Source organism: Brassica oleracea, chromosome C4, assembly GCF_000695525.1.
Source record: "Brassica oleracea var. oleracea cultivar TO1000 chromosome C4, BOL, whole genome shotgun sequence".
In the NCBI taxonomy this organism is placed as follows: Eukaryota; Viridiplantae; Streptophyta; class Magnoliopsida; order Brassicales; family Brassicaceae; genus Brassica; species Brassica oleracea.
The window spans coordinates 53587642-53606250 of record NC_027751.1 but is presented as its reverse complement, the minus strand read 5'-3'; the positions used below and the strand labels follow the sequence as shown (position 1 = coordinate 53606250).

Sequence of the window (18609 nt, the reverse complement as noted above, 5' to 3'; positions counted from 1 at the left end):
CCCCTGTCTACACTCACCAGCTTCGCTAACTCAGAGGCCCAACTCAGCTACGGCTCTACTCGATAGTTGCAGCAAGATCATCAACCTACCTCCAACAGGCTTAGGAGAAGTACCTATCTTCCTGTGGGTCCTGTGGACCTTATGGACGAATAGGAATAAACTCTTGTTTGAAGATAAAGATTTCTCTGTGGAGGAAACAGTACTTAAAATTTTACAAGATTCAAGAGCTTAGAAGGGAGCTCAAGAATCAAAAGAATACCAAAAAGTGCCACAGTGTCCCCTATATATATATATACCTTATAAGAATACAACACAGTACCGGCGATTTCAGATTTTCCTTACAAATAATGATAATCAAAACAACAAGTGCAGGTAAAGTGGCAAATACCCTCATCTCAGTTACCACGGCTTTCCGTCAAAACTAAACTCCACTCGGACGCCTTCCAAAACCGTATTGTTTCATCGTGAAACTGTTTTGGTCTATTTTTCTTCTCTCCAAAAGAGGTTCAAAATTTCAAACACACGTACACGTAACACCCCTAAGCATACGATAAACGATAATTTGCTAACCAAAAATGTTCTTAAATTAGTAACAAAATCAATAAATATGAGTTTTAGAACAATCCCAACAAAACGCTAGCTTGAGTTCCTATGTTTATCAAGGAAGGTTTAAAGGATAACATCAATGCCAATGGTGAGGAGCTCATGTTGGAGGAGGGGAGCACGTGCAAAGCATATGAAACAGATTTCATGTTTTTTGGTTTGCACGTGCTCTGCTTCTCCAACATGGAGTTTCTCACCTGCATTTCCAAGTATATATGTGAGCTTTTGTAATATGAGAGCTTTGGTTATGTAAGCTTCGTATATATAGGCCCCAAAGATTGCATTAATGGAACATTCATATACATACACATGAATATGAATAATGTATGTTGGCGTGAGTGTGTTTTACGAAAGGCAAAATGACAATGCCATGCCATGATGGCATTTCACGCAAAAGAAGGGCTGAGAAGAAAAACTAGTGAGTGAAGAGTGCTAAAAGAAACTAGCTTGGCCCAAAGCATTAATACCTTGTCTAATAATTGCAAAAGTATACTAGCTTTTATTTCCACAAAATTATCATCATTTCTTATTTTAAAACGTGGGGTTGTCTGTCCTTAATTTCACAAGCTCTACATATTAATTAGGTGTACCATATTTAGAGTGTAAGAGCAATTCCAGCGGAGAGTTCTCACAAAAGTTCTCAAAATGTTATAAATAGTATATATTAATAAAAGGTTAACTTGAGTATCTTAAAATCATGAGCAGTTTATGTCAAAACATCTCAAATAAGATATCATGACGTAGAATTCTCATGATTTTGAAACTCTTAATAAAATGCTAACTGGGTATCTTAATTAAAATCATGAGCAGCCTTTGTCAAAATACTCTATCTTACCTTTCCTTAAGCTATTGTGTATTTTTAATTGTCTTTAGACTCAGATATGGAACTATACATTTTCTCGGTGTAAAGTTTATGTTGCGTAATTGAAATATTAGTATAGTTTCTCTATATATCGTGATGATACATGCTAAAGTGTAGAAAAATCATTTGAATTAATAACATACATGCATGTGTACGAGAGAGAGGGATCAAAAAGGGGAACGTGGGTCGTCAAAGACTGTTGGGGCAAAAGAAGCGAGGAATAATGAAAGAGTGCACGTACGGCTTTGCGTGTTGGCCGAACTTTCTCTAACAGAAAGAAAAAGAAACGGTAAAAAATATGATGAAGTTGTAAGTCCCCTATGTTTGTATCATTCATCCCTCTCCCATTAGTTGTGTACATTATATGGTCTATAAATATAATAATCCTCCTCGCATGTGTAAATATAGACTCCGGACAGGGGAGTGTGAACCCTAGTTGTGGTCTTAGAACATCTCACGAATTCATAAGTTAAAAATGTTATTTTGATTGAAGAGTCTAATTGATTGAAGAGTCTAATTGACTCACAAATGTTTAAAGTTACGATTCATTAGAGCATTTCCAATCCATTGTTATCTTCGTCTCTATAATAACATTTAGAGAAAAAATTGCTCCAACCTACTTCTATTTATTTCTCTAAAATAAAGTTTTTTATCTTTTTCTTTTATTTATAAAGAAAGAAATAGAAAAATGTTATTTCTATTTTTTATTCAACATTTAAAGATTACTATTTTAGAGGAATACATTGGAACATATCTCATCTCTATTATGAAATTATTTTATTTTAGAGGTGAAAATAGCAAAATACATTAGAGATGGTCTTAACTATAAATTGTGTAAGAGTTCGCGTATCGTGAAAAAATATTAACACATGCAGTTTAGGTTGACACTGCAACATGATTCGATGAACAAATAGGCACTATTTGTTGCTGTCAAATAGTTTTTGATGCTTGTTGCTAACATAAATCAACATAGTTGAAAAACTCACAAATTTACACATGTATCTGCATCAAGCTTCGGCCGATTATTTCTTTTTAAAGATGCAACTAAGGCAAGAAGTGAGTGTGAAACAACAATTAGGTGGTGTTACCTAGAGATGAATCAGCGAAGAAATCTTTTGTCTTGTAAAAGGGGAGACAGAGAGTCAGACCAATGAAGTCATCACCAAATCTATAAAACACATTAATGCTTACGTGTCCGCATCACACTCGTGTTTCCTACTATAAATGTTCATTCATTTAATAGTGGACCTTCGTCTAATGAATGCTAAGTTTTGTTGTTTGATAACTTAAATGCACATGGAGTGTCGTAAAATCTCAAAAGAGTTTCTAGAGAAAAAGAGAGAGAGGGAGTTAGATCTCAGTTCTCTCCTTAACGCACGAGTGTTGACCTAGTAATCGTTGACGTCAGCAGCAACAAAGGAAAACAGCTACACAACAAAGACTTCTCTTTGACCAATCTAAAATCACATAATGATTGCTTACCTTTTTCTTCTTCTTGCTGCATACCATAACGTCACATATTCTTCATGATTGTTTGTTGTCGTCTCAAAACAGACGGGCTGAGCAAAGAAGGGCCAGTGAAAGCCCAAGTAAGCAAGTGATGTCTTGGCTTAGGAAGGATGGAGTTGTGCTTTCTGCTTGGAAAGAAGAAGATAGAAAATGAAAAGTAAAGCTTCAAATGGGTGACACAAATCAAACAAAAACACGGATCAAACAGAAACGCAGATCAAACAGAGCAAATGCAGATCATATAGATCAAGCAAAACAAATACAGATCAAACTAATTTAATAAATTAATGTAATTAAATAAATGTTGAATTTTTAAATGAAAACTAAATAACTTAACAAAATACAACTTATTATAAATAAGTTATAAATATATGTTGACAAAAACAAAAATAAATATCATCATTTTAATAAATATGGTTTAATTTAAAATTATATTAAAATTCATGACAATTACAAAAATTATAAAGAGTATTCTTGTTTTGCTCTTATTATTCTTGCTTTTCTCTTATTTTTTGTATTTTTATTCGATTTTTGATTTTTTCTTACCATTTGGTTCAAATATAGAAATAATATTTCAATATTTATATATGTTATTGTATCAACAAAATGTTTATTTAAAATTTTAAAATATAAAAATGCATACATGTATATGTAATAACAAAAAAGATATGTATATTTTATTGATATTAAGTAATTATGAATAACCATTACCATTTATAACTATATACAGTTAAAATATGAATGATCAAATATATAAGTATATAGCACAAAAATAATGTGTCTAAAAACCATTTACAGAAATTATATTAAATTTATGAATTTGTCAACTAAATATTCATAAGTGTTTACAAAAAATATTATACAATTTAATACATATATATATATATATATATCAAGTGCATACATTTATTTAAATGATTTCTATAAAAGTAACTGTTTAAATTTATAAATATAAGCAGTTATTAAAGTGCATAAATTCATTTAAATGGTTTCTATTAAAATATTATAAATTGATAGTTAACTTTTGTACATAACTGTAAGAGATTATTGGCTCAATATACATAAATATATCAGAAATTAGGAATCTACCCGAAACCAAAAAGAAACCCCAGTCACTGTAGCCACTTGTCTACCACGTTCCTATTTTACCCCTAACCCCATGACACCGTAAGCTAGAGATGAGGAGATGTAGATTCAGCTTGATCTTTTATAGTACAATTTTAGGTTTTTATTGAGATATAGGCCTGCAACTATATATTTCCCCTACCACTCATTTTTCCTTCTTAACTTTCCTAACAACAAAATTTTTTTATCTATTTTAATTTCTGTGTGTTGACAAATACTCTCAGATAATTTTTTTTTTCTTATTTTACAAAATATAGGATGTTATCTTTAATTGTATTCATACTTATCATGTAAGTTGTTAACTGGATCATAAGTGGTTACAGTTTTTACGTATTTGTGTTGATAACATGTAATGTTAGATGAAATGAACTTGCCACTGATATATATCAGCAATTCCTTCAAGGGTATGACAAGTATAAATTTAATTTCGTCATACTTATGATGTTAGCATCTAATATCGATTGTTAGATGTAACAGCTATGTGTTATCATGCATCTAAAAGGTTAGGTAAATATATTGGATTCAATGGTAACTCTAGATTTATGGTAAGTTAGATTTGTGCCTTTTGTATAAGTACATGTTAGCATCTAACATCTTTTGTTAGATGTAAAAACTATGGGTTATCATGCAATACTTTGATGGAAATATATTGCGTTTTAGTATCATATATATATAATATATATTAGATGCTAATGATTTTTTTTTTTGTTACAATATTTGTTAGGGGGTATCTTTTATAGTATGGTTCGTGAACATTCACATCAAATTATTCAGAACATACATCTTTTTTTTTCTCATTAGCTTTCGTTTCCTTTCTTAGATGTTAGCATCTAATATCTTTTATTAGATGTAACAACTATGGGTTATGATGCAATATTGTGATGGAAATATATTGTGCTTTAGTATCATATATATATGTTAGATGCTAATAACATTTTGTTTATGGTACAATATTTGTTAGAGTATCATTTGAACTTCCATATCAAATGGTTCAGAGCATGCATCTCTTTCCTTTTTTCCTAGCTTCCTTTTCTTTATGTTTCTTCTTATTCCTAATTCTTGCGAGACCATTGGTGGTACGACAAGCTACAAACATCACCTTTTTGAAGACATGGCCATCACGTATAAGGCGAACCCTGTTGTTAACACGTTGGTCCTTGCTATCATCATCCCAACCCATATCAACTTCGTTTTAGGGAGTGTCACTTACATCATCTTTTATATACATTACATCTACCTGTGTGATGAAACAGTCCAAAAAGTAAATCTTTCAGAGATTGAAAAGATAACGTCCAACAAAATTAATTTACCCTAAAAAAACTGTTAGACTTTACAAAATATTATGGATTCGAACAATATATGTCAGTGGATAAACAACCCACTTTAGAAAAATCTACATTGTGCTAGCATCCCTTCCAACTATAATCCAATCAACCGGAATGACCAATATCTTATCAAATCTATATCAGTCGAGTTATTGATGCCTGCATCAAAAAAGAACCATCTAAAAGAACATGTCACCGATAATACAACTCATTATACTTTACACAAAGGAGATATATGGATTTGTTTTGTTAACAAGATATATTAGATACAATCACTATATATTATGGGTAAGAATAAACTTATCGGCAACTTTTTCGTCTCGTTAACAACTATAATCGCATTTGATTCCAACAGATTCTCAGCTGTTGATATAATCATCCCAGATGGAAAGTTACGAAAAGACTCAATCACTTCAAGTTCCATAGCATCTAGATAAGATCTGATTCACAATCTAATAAACAGTAGAAGCTTTGGTTAATGTATATGATACAAACACTTAAGCTTTATTCCTAAACTTTTATGTTGATATAGTAATACAATCAGTAGCAACCTATACTGTCAGGCAGATGGGTGACCTACCCTAACATGAGGTGTGGTCACTAATTGTTTTACATGTTCATACGTGACATCTACTAAAAATCTTAGACGTTATATTCTAAGAAAACATCCACATAGAACATAATTTTCTACTATAGACGCTTGAAGATATTTGAAGATTATAACTGAAATGATTAAGACTAAAAGATTATTAGGTAGCATCTACTTCATATCTTAATTGTAAATTGAAGAACTATTACTCTAACATAGTCACTTTAATACTACTACTGCTTGATACGGGCAAAATTGTTATTAACACACATAGATTCTCGAGAGGTTTATGTTTGTGATTACTCACCTTCGCTTCTTCATCTGGCTCTCGAGAATGTGTTTGATTCACACAATACTGAATAAATAATACGAGCGGAGGCGGTATGACTTCTCGCTCTTGTTTTTCTACTGCTTGGGAGTCATAGCACCCAGAATCCGACTCGCTATCTGAATCAATCAACACCAACGAATCCGCATGTGGAAATGATATTCCCAACCGTCGTGCGGAAGTCAATATCTTCTGGATCTAGAGGTAGATTATAGACCCAATCCTCTCCGGCTTGTGGTTTTGTTAACTCTTTCGCCAATCAATTCTTCTCTGGCTCCAAACATGCGTTCTGGAAGTGGAATTTGCTCCAAACCGTCTACTGTAAATTTTCTTGTTTTGGTCTTTGAAGAAGGATTTGGGGAATATGACTATTTAGAAATGGTTTAAAAAATCGAAACTGTAAATGATGGCTTTTAGTTTCTCTATTTTTAAAGGAAAAATATTTAAATTTAGATGAACCTTCGATACATGGCGTGTAATAGGCATGTCTAGTGATAGCTTCTGACACTCTATGTAGAATAGACTATAGAGTAAACATGTTTGCTTGTAGGGGTGAAATGGTATTAAATTAAGTTGGAACAGTTGCATGGTAGTTGCCTAATTTCTGTAAAATCTGTGTATATACGTCCTAATTTCTCTAACTGTAATTAGTTTGTTTATGTTAATCATCATCAATATAAAAAGTCAACTATAGCATATATGTTTTTTTATTTAAATCTTACATAAAAATTATTTAGTGTTGTTATTTGGTTTATCAACAAAACATAAAATTGTGTGTAGTATTCATAGGTAAAAAAAGATAAAAATCACCCATTAGGCCTCAGCATTTGATCAGACTCCTTTTTCTCTTATTTGCAGGACAATTTCTTTTTAAACACAACAAATGCATATAAAACTGCATGTCTAAATTTCCTGCATCTCTCATGTTTTTTTCCTGCATCATATTTACTCCCTAAATAAAAATACAAGGTAGATCAAAATACATAAGAAACTTTTGTAAAGCAGACATTTGAACTTTTAATTACTCTTCTCACGACTCACGCTATATCCGAGATTTTTGGCTCTTCATCATGTTTGGTATGCCAAAGATTGTCTGAAATACTGGTGTCGTTGTCTTCCAAAAACGGGCCTCTCTCTGATTGGTACTGTTAAGAAAGCTGGTAAGTAGTGTTAGTTCTTTTTTATTTATTTGTATTTGAAATGATTGTGAAATAACAATTTTTAAAATAAAATAAAGATGAGGAAAAAGTAAAGGTGAAAAAGGGGGAGGGAAGTGAGCTGGCCATGACTAGGCAAGATGATTGAGCTCGATTCGCTGTTACATCACGTAGTTACGCCTTCTCACGGTTAACAATATATAAAAAACTTATAGAAACGCTCGAGTATATATGATTCAAACTTAAAAAAAAAATATTTCATGATAAAAAACCATTAAGCTTAATAATATGTCTACTATTATCAACGATCAACGATGAAAAAAAATTTTGTTTGATTAATAAACATATATTCCTTTTTAACTAATAGCTGCGATCCTTCTTTACCTTAATAATAATATTCAATTTTCTGTAAAATCAATGGTTCATTTTCACAAATGTCCCTATTTTCAGCCTAACTCTTTGGTAAAATGGTATATAAAATAAAAGAAATCATTTGCCCTTTTCTTCGCTAACAATATCCTCTTAGCTTTAGTAAAGCTCAAAGTCTAATTAAACACATAAATCTCCTAAATAAATTTTAAGAGAAAGTGGTAATCTGAACTCTCGTTTAACTGTGAATCGATTATTTATTTATCATTTTTCCTTATTAGCTGTAAGTATTAAACTAATTGGTTCACTCACATATAATGGTTCTACATAATTTCAAATTTATTTTCATTGAAAGGGAACACAAACTAACTAGAATAAATAGAAATATTAAAAAGTCAGAATTTATCTAATCCTCTCCTCGTATACTAAAAGAACAACATAAATTGCATTTCACTGCAAAACCATGTAAACTTTAAAAGCTGGAAAAATATGAAATCCTTCTAATATTTCCGTATGTGGAGAGTTATCAATCATGGTTAACACAGAAACAAATATGATAAAAGAAAGAATATGATATTTTTAGATTCGCCGCAGGGCACATCACATGGGATGGGAGGAAGACAATAGAACTTTATATCAACTTGAGGAATGTTTTGACCAATTGATAATATTATCCTGTTCATAAATCATACTCACAATATCACCTTTTTCCCCCAATTGTAATTGGTTAGAATTATAAATAAAATAAAGTTACCCATAGATTCGCTGTTTCTATGGCCGCCGTAAGAGCAACCCCAGTAGATACAAAACCATGTGTACATCAAAATACTAATTAAAATATCACTTCACTATTAAATTCGGCAAATTTATTTAACGAAATTATAATAATTAATGGTAATGGTATTGAACATCGAGAAGCAAGAAAAGTAAGGAGCTAGAAGTGAGAATAAAAGGGGTAAAATGGAAAGAAAAGAAAAGAAAGGGTAAGGACAACTTATAACTATAAAAATTAAAATGATGTTCATGTACTAAGAAAATTTTTTTAACATACATTAATACAAATGTAGAATGTGTTTAGAAATTTTAAAACAACACTAAAGATTATAGGTTTCATCAGTATATAGAACATTTACCGAAAAACTTAATATTTTCGTATGGATTAACACATAAATTTTGAGAAAAATTTAAAAATATAAAAATATTGTTTTAATGCATAGCTGCATCATTCACTAACATATGATGAATGTCAAAGAGGTTTTGAACTTTTGGTGTCTCTGTTTCTCTAGAAAATAGCGATTTTATAGTGGTTAGTGCATCAATTTAGGAGTATTATGAAATTTTACTAAATTAATAGACAAAAAATTTAAACGACGTCCATGTACCATGAAAGAGAGTTTAATATACATTAATACAAATGTAGAAGTTTTTTAGAAATTTTAAAACAAACCTAAAGATCATAGGCTTCAGTATCTAGAGCATTTACCGAAAATTCAATATTTTCGTAGGGGTTAACACATAGATTTTAGAAAAAATTCAAAAATCTGAAAATTATGTTTTAATGCATAGTTTTATCCTTCACTAACATATGATGAAGGTCAAAGAGGTTTGGAACTTTTGTTGTCTTCGTTTCTCTAGAAAATAACGATTTTATAGAGGTTAGTCCACCAATTTAGGGAATATTAGTTTTACTAAATTAATTGACAAAAAATTTAAACGATGTCCATATACCATGAAAGATAGTTTAATATACATTAATACAATGTAGACTGTGTTTAGAAATTTTAAAACAACACTAAAGATCAAAAGCTTTAGTATATAGAGCATTTGCCAAAAAAATTCAATATTTTCGTAGGGTTTAGGGTTTAGGGTTTAGAGTTTAGGGTTTAGGGTTTAGGGAAAATTTAAAAATATGAAAATACTGTTTTAATGCATAGTTGAATCATTCACTAGCATATGATGAAGGTCAAAGAGGTCTTGATCTTTTTTTGTCTCCGTTTCTCTAGGAAATAGCAATTTTATAGTGGTTAGTACATGAGCGTCGTTTTAATTTTTTTTCAATTAATTTAGTAAAACTTCATAATACTCCCTAAATTGATAAAAGAGTTTAATATACATTAATAAAAATGTAGAATGTGATTAGAAATTTTAAAACAGCACTAAATATCATATTCTTCAGTATATAGAGCATTTAGTAAAAACTCAATATTTTCGTAGGGTTTAACATGTAAATTTTGAGAAAATTTTAAAATATGAAAATACTGTTTTAATGCATAGTTGCATCCTTCAATAACATATGATGAAGGCCAAAGAGGATTAGAACCTTTGTTGTCTCCGTTTTTCTAGGGAATAGCGATTTTATAGTGGTTATTCAACCAATTTACGGAGTATTATAAAGTTTTACTAAATTAATTGATAAAAATTAAAATGATGTCCATGTACTATGAAAGAAAGTTTAATATACATTAATACAAATATAGAATGTGTTTAGAAATTTTAAAACAACACTAAAGATCATAGGCTTCAGTATATAGAATATTTACTGAAAAACTCAATATTTTCGTAGGGGATTGGGTTTTTTTTTGTCATCGTAGAGGGTTGGTTAACACCTAGATTGTGAGAAAAAATCAAAAATATGAAAACATTGTTTTAATGCATAGTTGCATCTTTCACTAACATATGATAAAGGTCAAAGAGGTTTGAAACTTTTGTTGTTTCCCTTTCTCTGGAAAATAACAATTTTATAGTGGTTAATCCACCAATTTAAGGAATATTATGAAATTTTATTAAATTATTTGACAAAAAATTAAAACTTTGCACATGTACCATAAAAGAGAGTTTAATATACATTAATACAAATGTAGAATATGTTTAGAAATTTTAAAACAACACTAAAGATCATAAGCTTCAGTATATAGTGCATTTACCGAAAAAAATAAAGTTTCGTTGGGACACATAGATATTGAGAGAAATTCAAAAATATAAAAATAATGTTTTAAATTTATAAGAGAAAAGAAATTATTTAGATAATTTTTTATATATTGGAAGAATTTTTGGACCCATGTTGTGTGTGTGCGAATAAATATTTGATTGTATACCAGGTACTTTTTTATATGAAAATATAGTAATCATCTTAAATCCATTGAAGTTTTAGAGTTTTGTACAATTTATTTTACATATAATATCCCATGAAAATATCATATGTATTTTAATATTTGTACACCAATGTTATTTAAAGTAGAATCAAGACAGAAAAAGGCATAGAGCATTAAGGTCGTTATCAATTCATAAAACAAACTAGAAAATACCAACGAAAACCTAAATTACATCCTCTTCACGACAAAACTCTTGTTAGGTTCTGATGTGTAAACATGGTTTTAAAGTCGTATTTTGAAAATGAATCAAACAAAATAATTAAAAGCTGCATTTGACGTAAATATATAAATAAGAAAATAAATATTTATTTTCTTTTTCTGAGCAACCAAATATTTATTTTATAGATAACGAAAACAAGTGCAAGATCCATCAAAGCAAAAGGAGGGTCTAAAGATTGAGACAGTCTCTTAGCATCTAAGCAAGCATACTTTAATGATATGCTTCTGTATTTGTTAATACAGTTATGATTTTTTCTAGTTCATATATATTAATAAATCAGGCATGTATTTGCTTTTTTTTGCTAAGAATTTATTTGCTTCATCAGTGTTTTTTTGCCATCCATAAATAAAATTGTGCCACTGCATAGTTCTTCGAATTTACGAGATACAAGCCATCGATAATAATAGTTCTAGAAAAAGAAAAGAAAAAAGATCCAAGAACTCACAAAAGACAGTCATATTCATATATGGATGCTCAATAGACTGAGAAGTCACAAGTGGGTTAAAGAACTTGTCGAGTTTCTTTAGTCATAGGACAAAGCTCTTTGATTATGAAGGAAGTGCACACTTTTCTGTTTTGACCCAAAAGGACTTGTATTTTTCAAAACTACTTACAATATCTATATGACAAGTCAACTTTCTATTGTAAACATTATCATATAAAATATATGTTCATATACATTGGTTGTCAAAATGACATTAAATTATTACAGAAAAAGTCAAAAGAAAAGAACAATTTCAGAGACAAGGAAAATGATCTTGCAATTAACTACAATAAACAAATTATTCATGTAGAAAATCTGTGTGATTTATAGCAGAAATACAAAAAAAAAATTATTGTTAAAATGTATGAAACTATTTTTCTATAATATATACATATATATATATATATATATATATATATATATGAAAAATTATGTAGGGCATGGGTAAGATAGTTAATAGCTTATTAAAGCAAAATAAAAAATATCATGAAAATTTCATTTATAGTATTTTTGTATTTACAATACTCGACCGATTGATCGAATATGAGTCAAACATTTTTGCAAAAAAAAAAAGCATCAGCAAAGAAACATAAACAAAATAAAATTTAAATGAATATGGACCCACTTTATGTTTTTTTAAATATGCCCTAGCCTATATATAGATAAGGGGTTCTGAAACCCATACACATAATAGGCAGCTACGAAACTTTCTACTCTCTGCCATAAACTTTCCTTTTTTCCTCTCCCTTTAGTAGAAATATAAAACCACTAGGTAGTAACCCGCACTTTGTGCGGGATGAGATTATTAATTTCGTTATTTTTAAGATAATAAAACATTAGGTCTGCTTAATTACTTTGGATATCGGTTCAGTTTTAAGCTTGTTTTTTGGGTTTTAATCTCCTATTTTAAAACTACCATTATGAATCCATATTAATTTTCGTTTCTTCGGTTAAAATGCTTGAGGTTTTTCGTTTTTTGGTGACAAACCAAAGATTATTATTATTTATTTTGTTTCATGTTATATACATTTTAGCAAATCCTAATGTCAACCAATCGTTTCATATTATAATTTTTAAACGCATGCAAAATCAAATCAAATCTAGATAATAGTTCAAGAAAAAAAACTATAAAGGAAAATAATTTCATTATAATTTGGTCAAAGGTGACATGAAGCATTAAAAAGAAAGAATATTCCAAATTCCTATAGAATTATAATCTTCACTTGCAGTAAATATTTAGTTATACAGGTACTCATTTCAATGTGCATTATGTATGTGTATGTAAAAATATAAAAAGTGATTGATAAATATATAAAGATACCGTTAATTATTATTAAAAAATAATTTTGTTGAATATAACAAATGAAGATAAAATTCTTAAAATAAAACTAATTAATAATAAAATAGGCTAGACATTACTGAATATTTTATTTATCATATAAAAAGAAAATCTAATTAACGGTATTACTAACGTATATCAGAATACTGCTTCCACAAACGTATGATCTTCACCCTAATCGTCCACATTGATTTGAAACAGAAACATAAGTTATCGCATCCATTATAGGAGAATGAGTTTAGTTTCTAAGGTTTCTGGTTTATGGAGTGAAAAAAATGAATGGGAGTCTAGGTATTATATAGGTTCAATATATGCTCATCGAAAGGATGTAATTAATTAGCATATATTTTTAACTTGCCAATCAGTCTTCGATATATATAATGTCATAACGGAATAATGTGAAATATTTTCAATTAATAGCATTATTTTATCTTGACAATCACACTCCACCAAATTTTTTTTCAAAACCCACATGATCACCGTTTATTTCGGCATGTGTATACCCACACGATCTCAGATTAATTAACTTAATCATAACAATATCATTTTCGACTACGACCAGTGATCCTTTTCAACTTAAAAACGGGCATGAATAAACAATGACATAACTATTTAAATTTAAAAATGTGCATGAATAAACAATGATGTAACTATATAGAAAATGTATAACATCAACCAAATTGTGCATTAAGGATCCTAAGAAATGACACAAAGAATGTATTTTTCCTAGGCCGTAGTTTTTTTTTGGGTGTAAATGTTAAGAAAAAATTACATGTTTTTTCTCATAAAACACACATTGTCTCTTTTCACTTTAAGCCACAAAAGTAGCAAACCCACAGATACTCAACCTTTTGTTCTTTCTTTATTTATTAATCTTACATAACAGCAACGGAGGCAATAATGGGTTGAGAAGACTTGTCACTGGCACTGGACTGAGAAGACTTGTCACTAGCAAGGCCGTTGCAGACGTCAAAGCCGTACCAAACACCGTTTGGCAAGAAGAGGTTAAAGTAGAAAGTGACTGATCTGATGGATGAGCCGTAGATCTTAACGTTCTCTGGTTTCCAGCCGTCGGATCCTTGCCTGAGTAGGTGGAGATAACATACGTCACGCATACACGGTCCCGTTATCTTGTATGTGTCCGAAGAACACCTTTCAAATGCCCTAGACTTTGGATCGTCTAGTCTCTTCACGAATACCTGATCACCCAACAAATGATGTTTATTTACTTTTAAAAGGGTTAAAGATATATATATTCACTACTTTCCCCTAATCTATCACACAAAAACAAAGACCATGTGACGAAATTTCTAGATTCTATTGGAGCGACACGTCAGCACGCTAAGTTTCAAAGTGATGTGAGACTGACACGTGGCAAATATAGTGTGAACGCATTTACTGAGAATGCTTCTCTTTTAATATATAAGGGATGGGAATCGCAGAAGAAAGCAGCAAGCCAATGTGGGGTAGCGTGAGCCACACGTCTCCAGGTCCAGGCCACTCTCTCAACGGCAAAATCATGCTCTCCTCCGTAATCATCCTCTTCGCCGCCGTGCTCATGATGCTCTGCTTCCACAGCTACGCCCGATGGTTATTCCGTCGTCAAAACCGTCGCATTCGCCGCCGTATTCGTGCTCACCTCCGCGCTCTCTCCGCCTCCACCATCTCCTCGACCTCCCTTTCCCCTCTCGACACGGCGGTTCTCGAGAAGATTCGTATCTTCGTTTACTCCTCCGAGACTCATCATCAAACGCCACTGGAGGAGTGCTCCGTTTGCTTGTCGGAGTTCGAAGAAGAGGACCAAGGCCGTATCCTCCCTAAATGTGGCCACGCTTTTCACGCTGACTGCATCGATACTGGGTTCCGTTCCAGATCCACTTGCCCTCTTTGCAGAGCTCCGGTTCAACCCGAAAGTCCCTCGACCCGACCCGAATCAGCAGAACAAGCCGCTTCGGTTAAACAACAGGTGGAGGACATAGAAACAGGAAGTTCTTCTTCCTCCTCCTCCTCTTCTTCGTCTTCGCCGTTGAGATTTCCGATGGAGGCGTGTGAGAGAGAACCAATAGATTTAGTCGGTGTCATGGTGGAGACTCCCCACATAATTTGAAGGCTCTAATAATAACAATCCGGTTCTACCCAACAGCCATAACGGATCCACATTTCCGGGTAATCTGGTTGTATCTTTGAAAAGACTATGGAGCATCTGGAGAAGCGTGCGGGCAAAGCAAATGATATTTTTTTCTTTTCTTTTTTAAAACCGCATGAGATTTTGGACACGTAGCAATAATGCCAGCTCACGTGGCATTAACGCTGGTCCACGTGGCCGTTACTAGTGGACCACGAGAGCGCCTACGTTATCATCCACCACCACTGAAACTGCCACAAGCCTGGTGGTCTACGGAGAGCTTCTTACATAAAACTTTCATTTGTGTAAATTTATTATCACAAAAATCGTAGCCACTGTGGGAATTGAATTAGCTTGGCACCACTAGAATTCACAATTATTTATTTTGAAAAAGAACACATGAATGACATCAAATGTATAGCTTAGTGACATGTTATAGTATAAAGTTAAATTATGCTATCAGTCCACCGACGAAAGGCACCCCGGTTTGTCCAATCCAACCCTCGCCAACAAGGAAATTTGTGACCGTGAAATTGGAAGCATCAGTAGCGTTAGTGATGTCATGATAACCGGGCCAAGTGACTCTGTTTGTTGTGTTAGAGCCGGGTCCAGTATTATTGTATTCCGCATAGTAAAGTGTGCTCAATGCGAAATCTCCAGACCATGCGTTCCAGCCAGTCGGGTCAAGAAACCCGTCTATGTATGTCTGCATAACAACAGTTCTCGAATATTCCTTCCACGGCCGACCAAGATAAGTTTTTACTGTATAGTTGCTGGAAGCCAAATCATCCGCGGGTCTTATCGTACACCCATGTAACACAGTTCCAGTGTTCTGGTTCGGGTCGGTGCGACCTTGAGCTGTAACCTCGTTCGCCTGACCTTTACGGGGCTGACGTGGATATAAATTACAGTTTTGTAACACCACCGCAGCATTACCGAATATAAAGTCAACCGTACCATAAACATCGCATTCACGATAGAACTGTCTGAGAGAATGCGTATATAAGGTATCTTGATAGGCTTCAAAACTACAACTATAGAAGACAGAGAAGTCTCCACCGCTCCTCAATGCGACGGCTTGATTCTTGGTTGGTCCTGCCGTGTTGCGGATTGTTATGTTTACGCCAATAAAGTTGGTACCTGATAGAACTGCGATTTATGAACAAAATTTAGAGTTAGTTGATTATTTTGGTAAAACAAACCTACAAGTTTCCAAAAATATTAGTATTACTCTATTAGTTAAAAGACTTAGCAAATAATGAAAAATGTGAGAAATATTATAGTTTCATATTAGGTTGGTCGGCGCCAAAAAAGGTTAGTCGAGAACACGACGAATTGACGTGGAGTCAAGACTTTAAGGTGGACCAAGCGAGCAAGTCGCCTTCGATTGCATGGGAAAAGTCTAAATTAAAGCTAAGTGGACTAGCAATAGTTTTTTTTTCTTAAAAAAGAAGTTTTTCCTGGTTAAATTATTGTCTCGGAATAGTTTTTCTTTTCTTTTTCTAAAGGTGTCTTAGAATAGTTATGTTTTAAAAGAATAGTACAACGCACTTGCACGAAGAAGACATGTTTTGTGCACATGCCTTGATCATATTTTCAAATAATCGTTTACTTTGTGGTGACAAAAACTCGGATGCTAATATATTCATCCAATCTAAACCGTATATTATGTTCGGCATTTTGCACGTATAACTCATATGTTTTAAAGAATAAAAATGAGTACTTTCAAAATAGAGATTGGGTTTGCTTTATGTTTTATGAGATTATATATGAGAAATGATGAGGTACTTACTAAATGTGGCTGAGTTGAAAGTTGTCCATCCATCAACGACGCTCCGGTTTCCGGTGATAACAGTTTGGTTAATGCCGTCACCGATCATCATCACATACCTCTTGTACTTCGGAATCTCCACGTATTCCTCGTACAATCCCGCCGTTACATAGATCAAGAAATAACCGTTACTACCGTCAGTTTTATTAGGAGCCGCTGCTACGGCTTCGTTTATGGTCGTGAAGTTTCCCGTCCCGTTCTGTATCACCGTCACCATATCGCTCACCTTAACAGCGCCTTCTTCAGTTTGAAGAAGCTTTCTCCCAGACCTAGTCACGGTGTTATAAACAGCACGAGCCCTTTCCGACATCTTTATGGGTAATCTACCGTTACGGAAACCACCGAAAAACTTTTTGAAGCTGGCTTGTCGGTTCCAAACAGGCCTCGACCTTTTCCTTATTGGCACCCAGCCTACAAAAGTCAAATAATATCTAAGAATGCGTAGTAACTGTAGAATATTCTTTTGATAGATCAATGGAGTAATCATTTTTTAAATAAAACACTATACCCATAAGCATGTGAAACGAAAAGAGCCGGGTATGTGTGTAAATTAACAGTTATTTCAACCAGTGTTTCAACTATCAAATCTCGTGAGTTGGTTTTCTCATCATTTTCTCTTTAATTAATGAAAAAGCATTATTCACGAAAGCAAGAATTGTAGAAATGAAATGCGGATAAGATGCAGATTTCATGCAGCGTTATTGGTAAACGTACTAATTAAGTATGTTAAGATAAATGGAAAATACGTACGTGCATGCTTAAATTTTTAATTTTAGGTATTCCTATTTGTAATATACCTTTGGAGAAGAGGGCAAGAGAGACCCCATAGAGTTTTGTATCGTTGAAAAGATCACCGGAGAGACCATTTTCAGAAGCCGTGGATGTAAGACCTTCAAGACAAGTCTGTTCGTTGGTGATTGTAGCACTTAGAAAAGTTTGAACATCCTCAGCCCTAGAAACCGACAGAGTTTTGGTGGCATCGACAGTCTGTGAGCTACTAAGGAGGAAGTCCATGGTCTGGCTGGCCAGGAATTTGCAGTCTTCGAGTGCCCGAACGGTTGATTTAGCAGCCACTTTGCCTTTCCGGTTTAGTTGATCGTCGATCAGTGACATGAAACGCCTGGCACGTGAGATGGACTGTCTTAGAGAGGAACGACCGTAGGTGTAAATATCTCCCGGCTGGTTTGGGAGAACCGATCTACAGTAAGATGGATCCGGCGCGAAGCGACATACATCTGACGGCGACGTCGCATTTCCGGTGGCCTGAAATTCAGCGGCGAGAGAAGGAGATGACAATAAAGAGAAGAAGCTAAGGGCGAAGAACATGAGAATTTGAGACATCTTTTGGTTTTTGTTTAGAGCTTAATTGTGTGTTCGTTCGGTTTGAGAATTTGTGTCAAGTGTGCTGGATTATATATAGGGGTTTCAAGAACGTTCAATTTGGAATATATACAAGTTCAAAATCAATAATATATTAATGTATATATGTGTACATCTATAATTGTGACGGTGTCACAAAGTTCAAACATATATATATCCGTCTCTCATTAAAGACTACAAATAATAACCCTGACTTAGGCGTGATTTAAAC

The 18609-nt window shown here is 32.8% G+C and overlaps 2 protein-coding genes across 2 annotated transcripts; one reads left to right on the top strand and one right to left on the bottom strand.

The window, feature by feature from the left end:
* Positions 1-12399: 12399 nt before the first annotated feature.
* On the top strand, positions 12400-15331 carry LOC106337120 (RING-H2 finger protein ATL5-like). The gene is made up of 2 exons (XM_013776167.1): positions 12400-12490; positions 14492-15331. The coding sequence occupies exon 2, from the start codon at positions 14492-14494 to the stop codon at positions 15167-15169; it is 678 nt and encodes a 225-aa protein (XP_013631621.1). The 5' UTR covers positions 12400-12490; the 3' UTR covers positions 15170-15331.
* A 288-nt stretch (positions 15332-15619) lies between these two features.
* Positions 15620-18567, bottom strand: LOC106337119 (probable pectinesterase/pectinesterase inhibitor 20). The gene is made up of 3 exons (XM_013776166.1): positions 17816-18567; positions 16980-17429; positions 15620-16336 (listed from the first exon to the last, which is right to left on the bottom strand). The coding sequence occupies exons 1-3, from the start codon at positions 18357-18359 to the stop codon at positions 15639-15641; spliced, it is 1692 nt and encodes a 563-aa protein (XP_013631620.1). The 5' UTR covers positions 18360-18567; the 3' UTR covers positions 15620-15638.
* Positions 18568-18609: the final 42 nt, after the last annotated feature.

What these genes read in the sequence shown, in the direction of transcription:
- LOC106337120 (XM_013776167.1), top strand. Translation starts at nt 14,492, where the DNA reads ATGGGAATCGCAGAAGAAAGCAGCAAGCCAATGTGGGGTAGCGTGAGC.
- LOC106337119 (XM_013776166.1), bottom strand. Translation starts at nt 18,359, where the DNA reads ATGTCTCAAATTCTCATGTTCTTCGCCCTTAGCTTCTTCTCTTTATTG. An exon ending in TCTTGCCCTCTTCTCCAAAG is followed by an intron (nt 17,430 to 17,815) that starts GTATATTACAAA and finishes TGACTTTTGTAG; the next exon opens with GCTGGGTGCCAATAAGGAAA. An exon ending in TTTCAACTCAGCCACATTTA is followed by an intron (nt 16,337 to 16,979) that starts GTAAGTACCTCA and finishes CATAAATCGCAG; the next exon opens with TTCTATCAGGTACCAACTTT.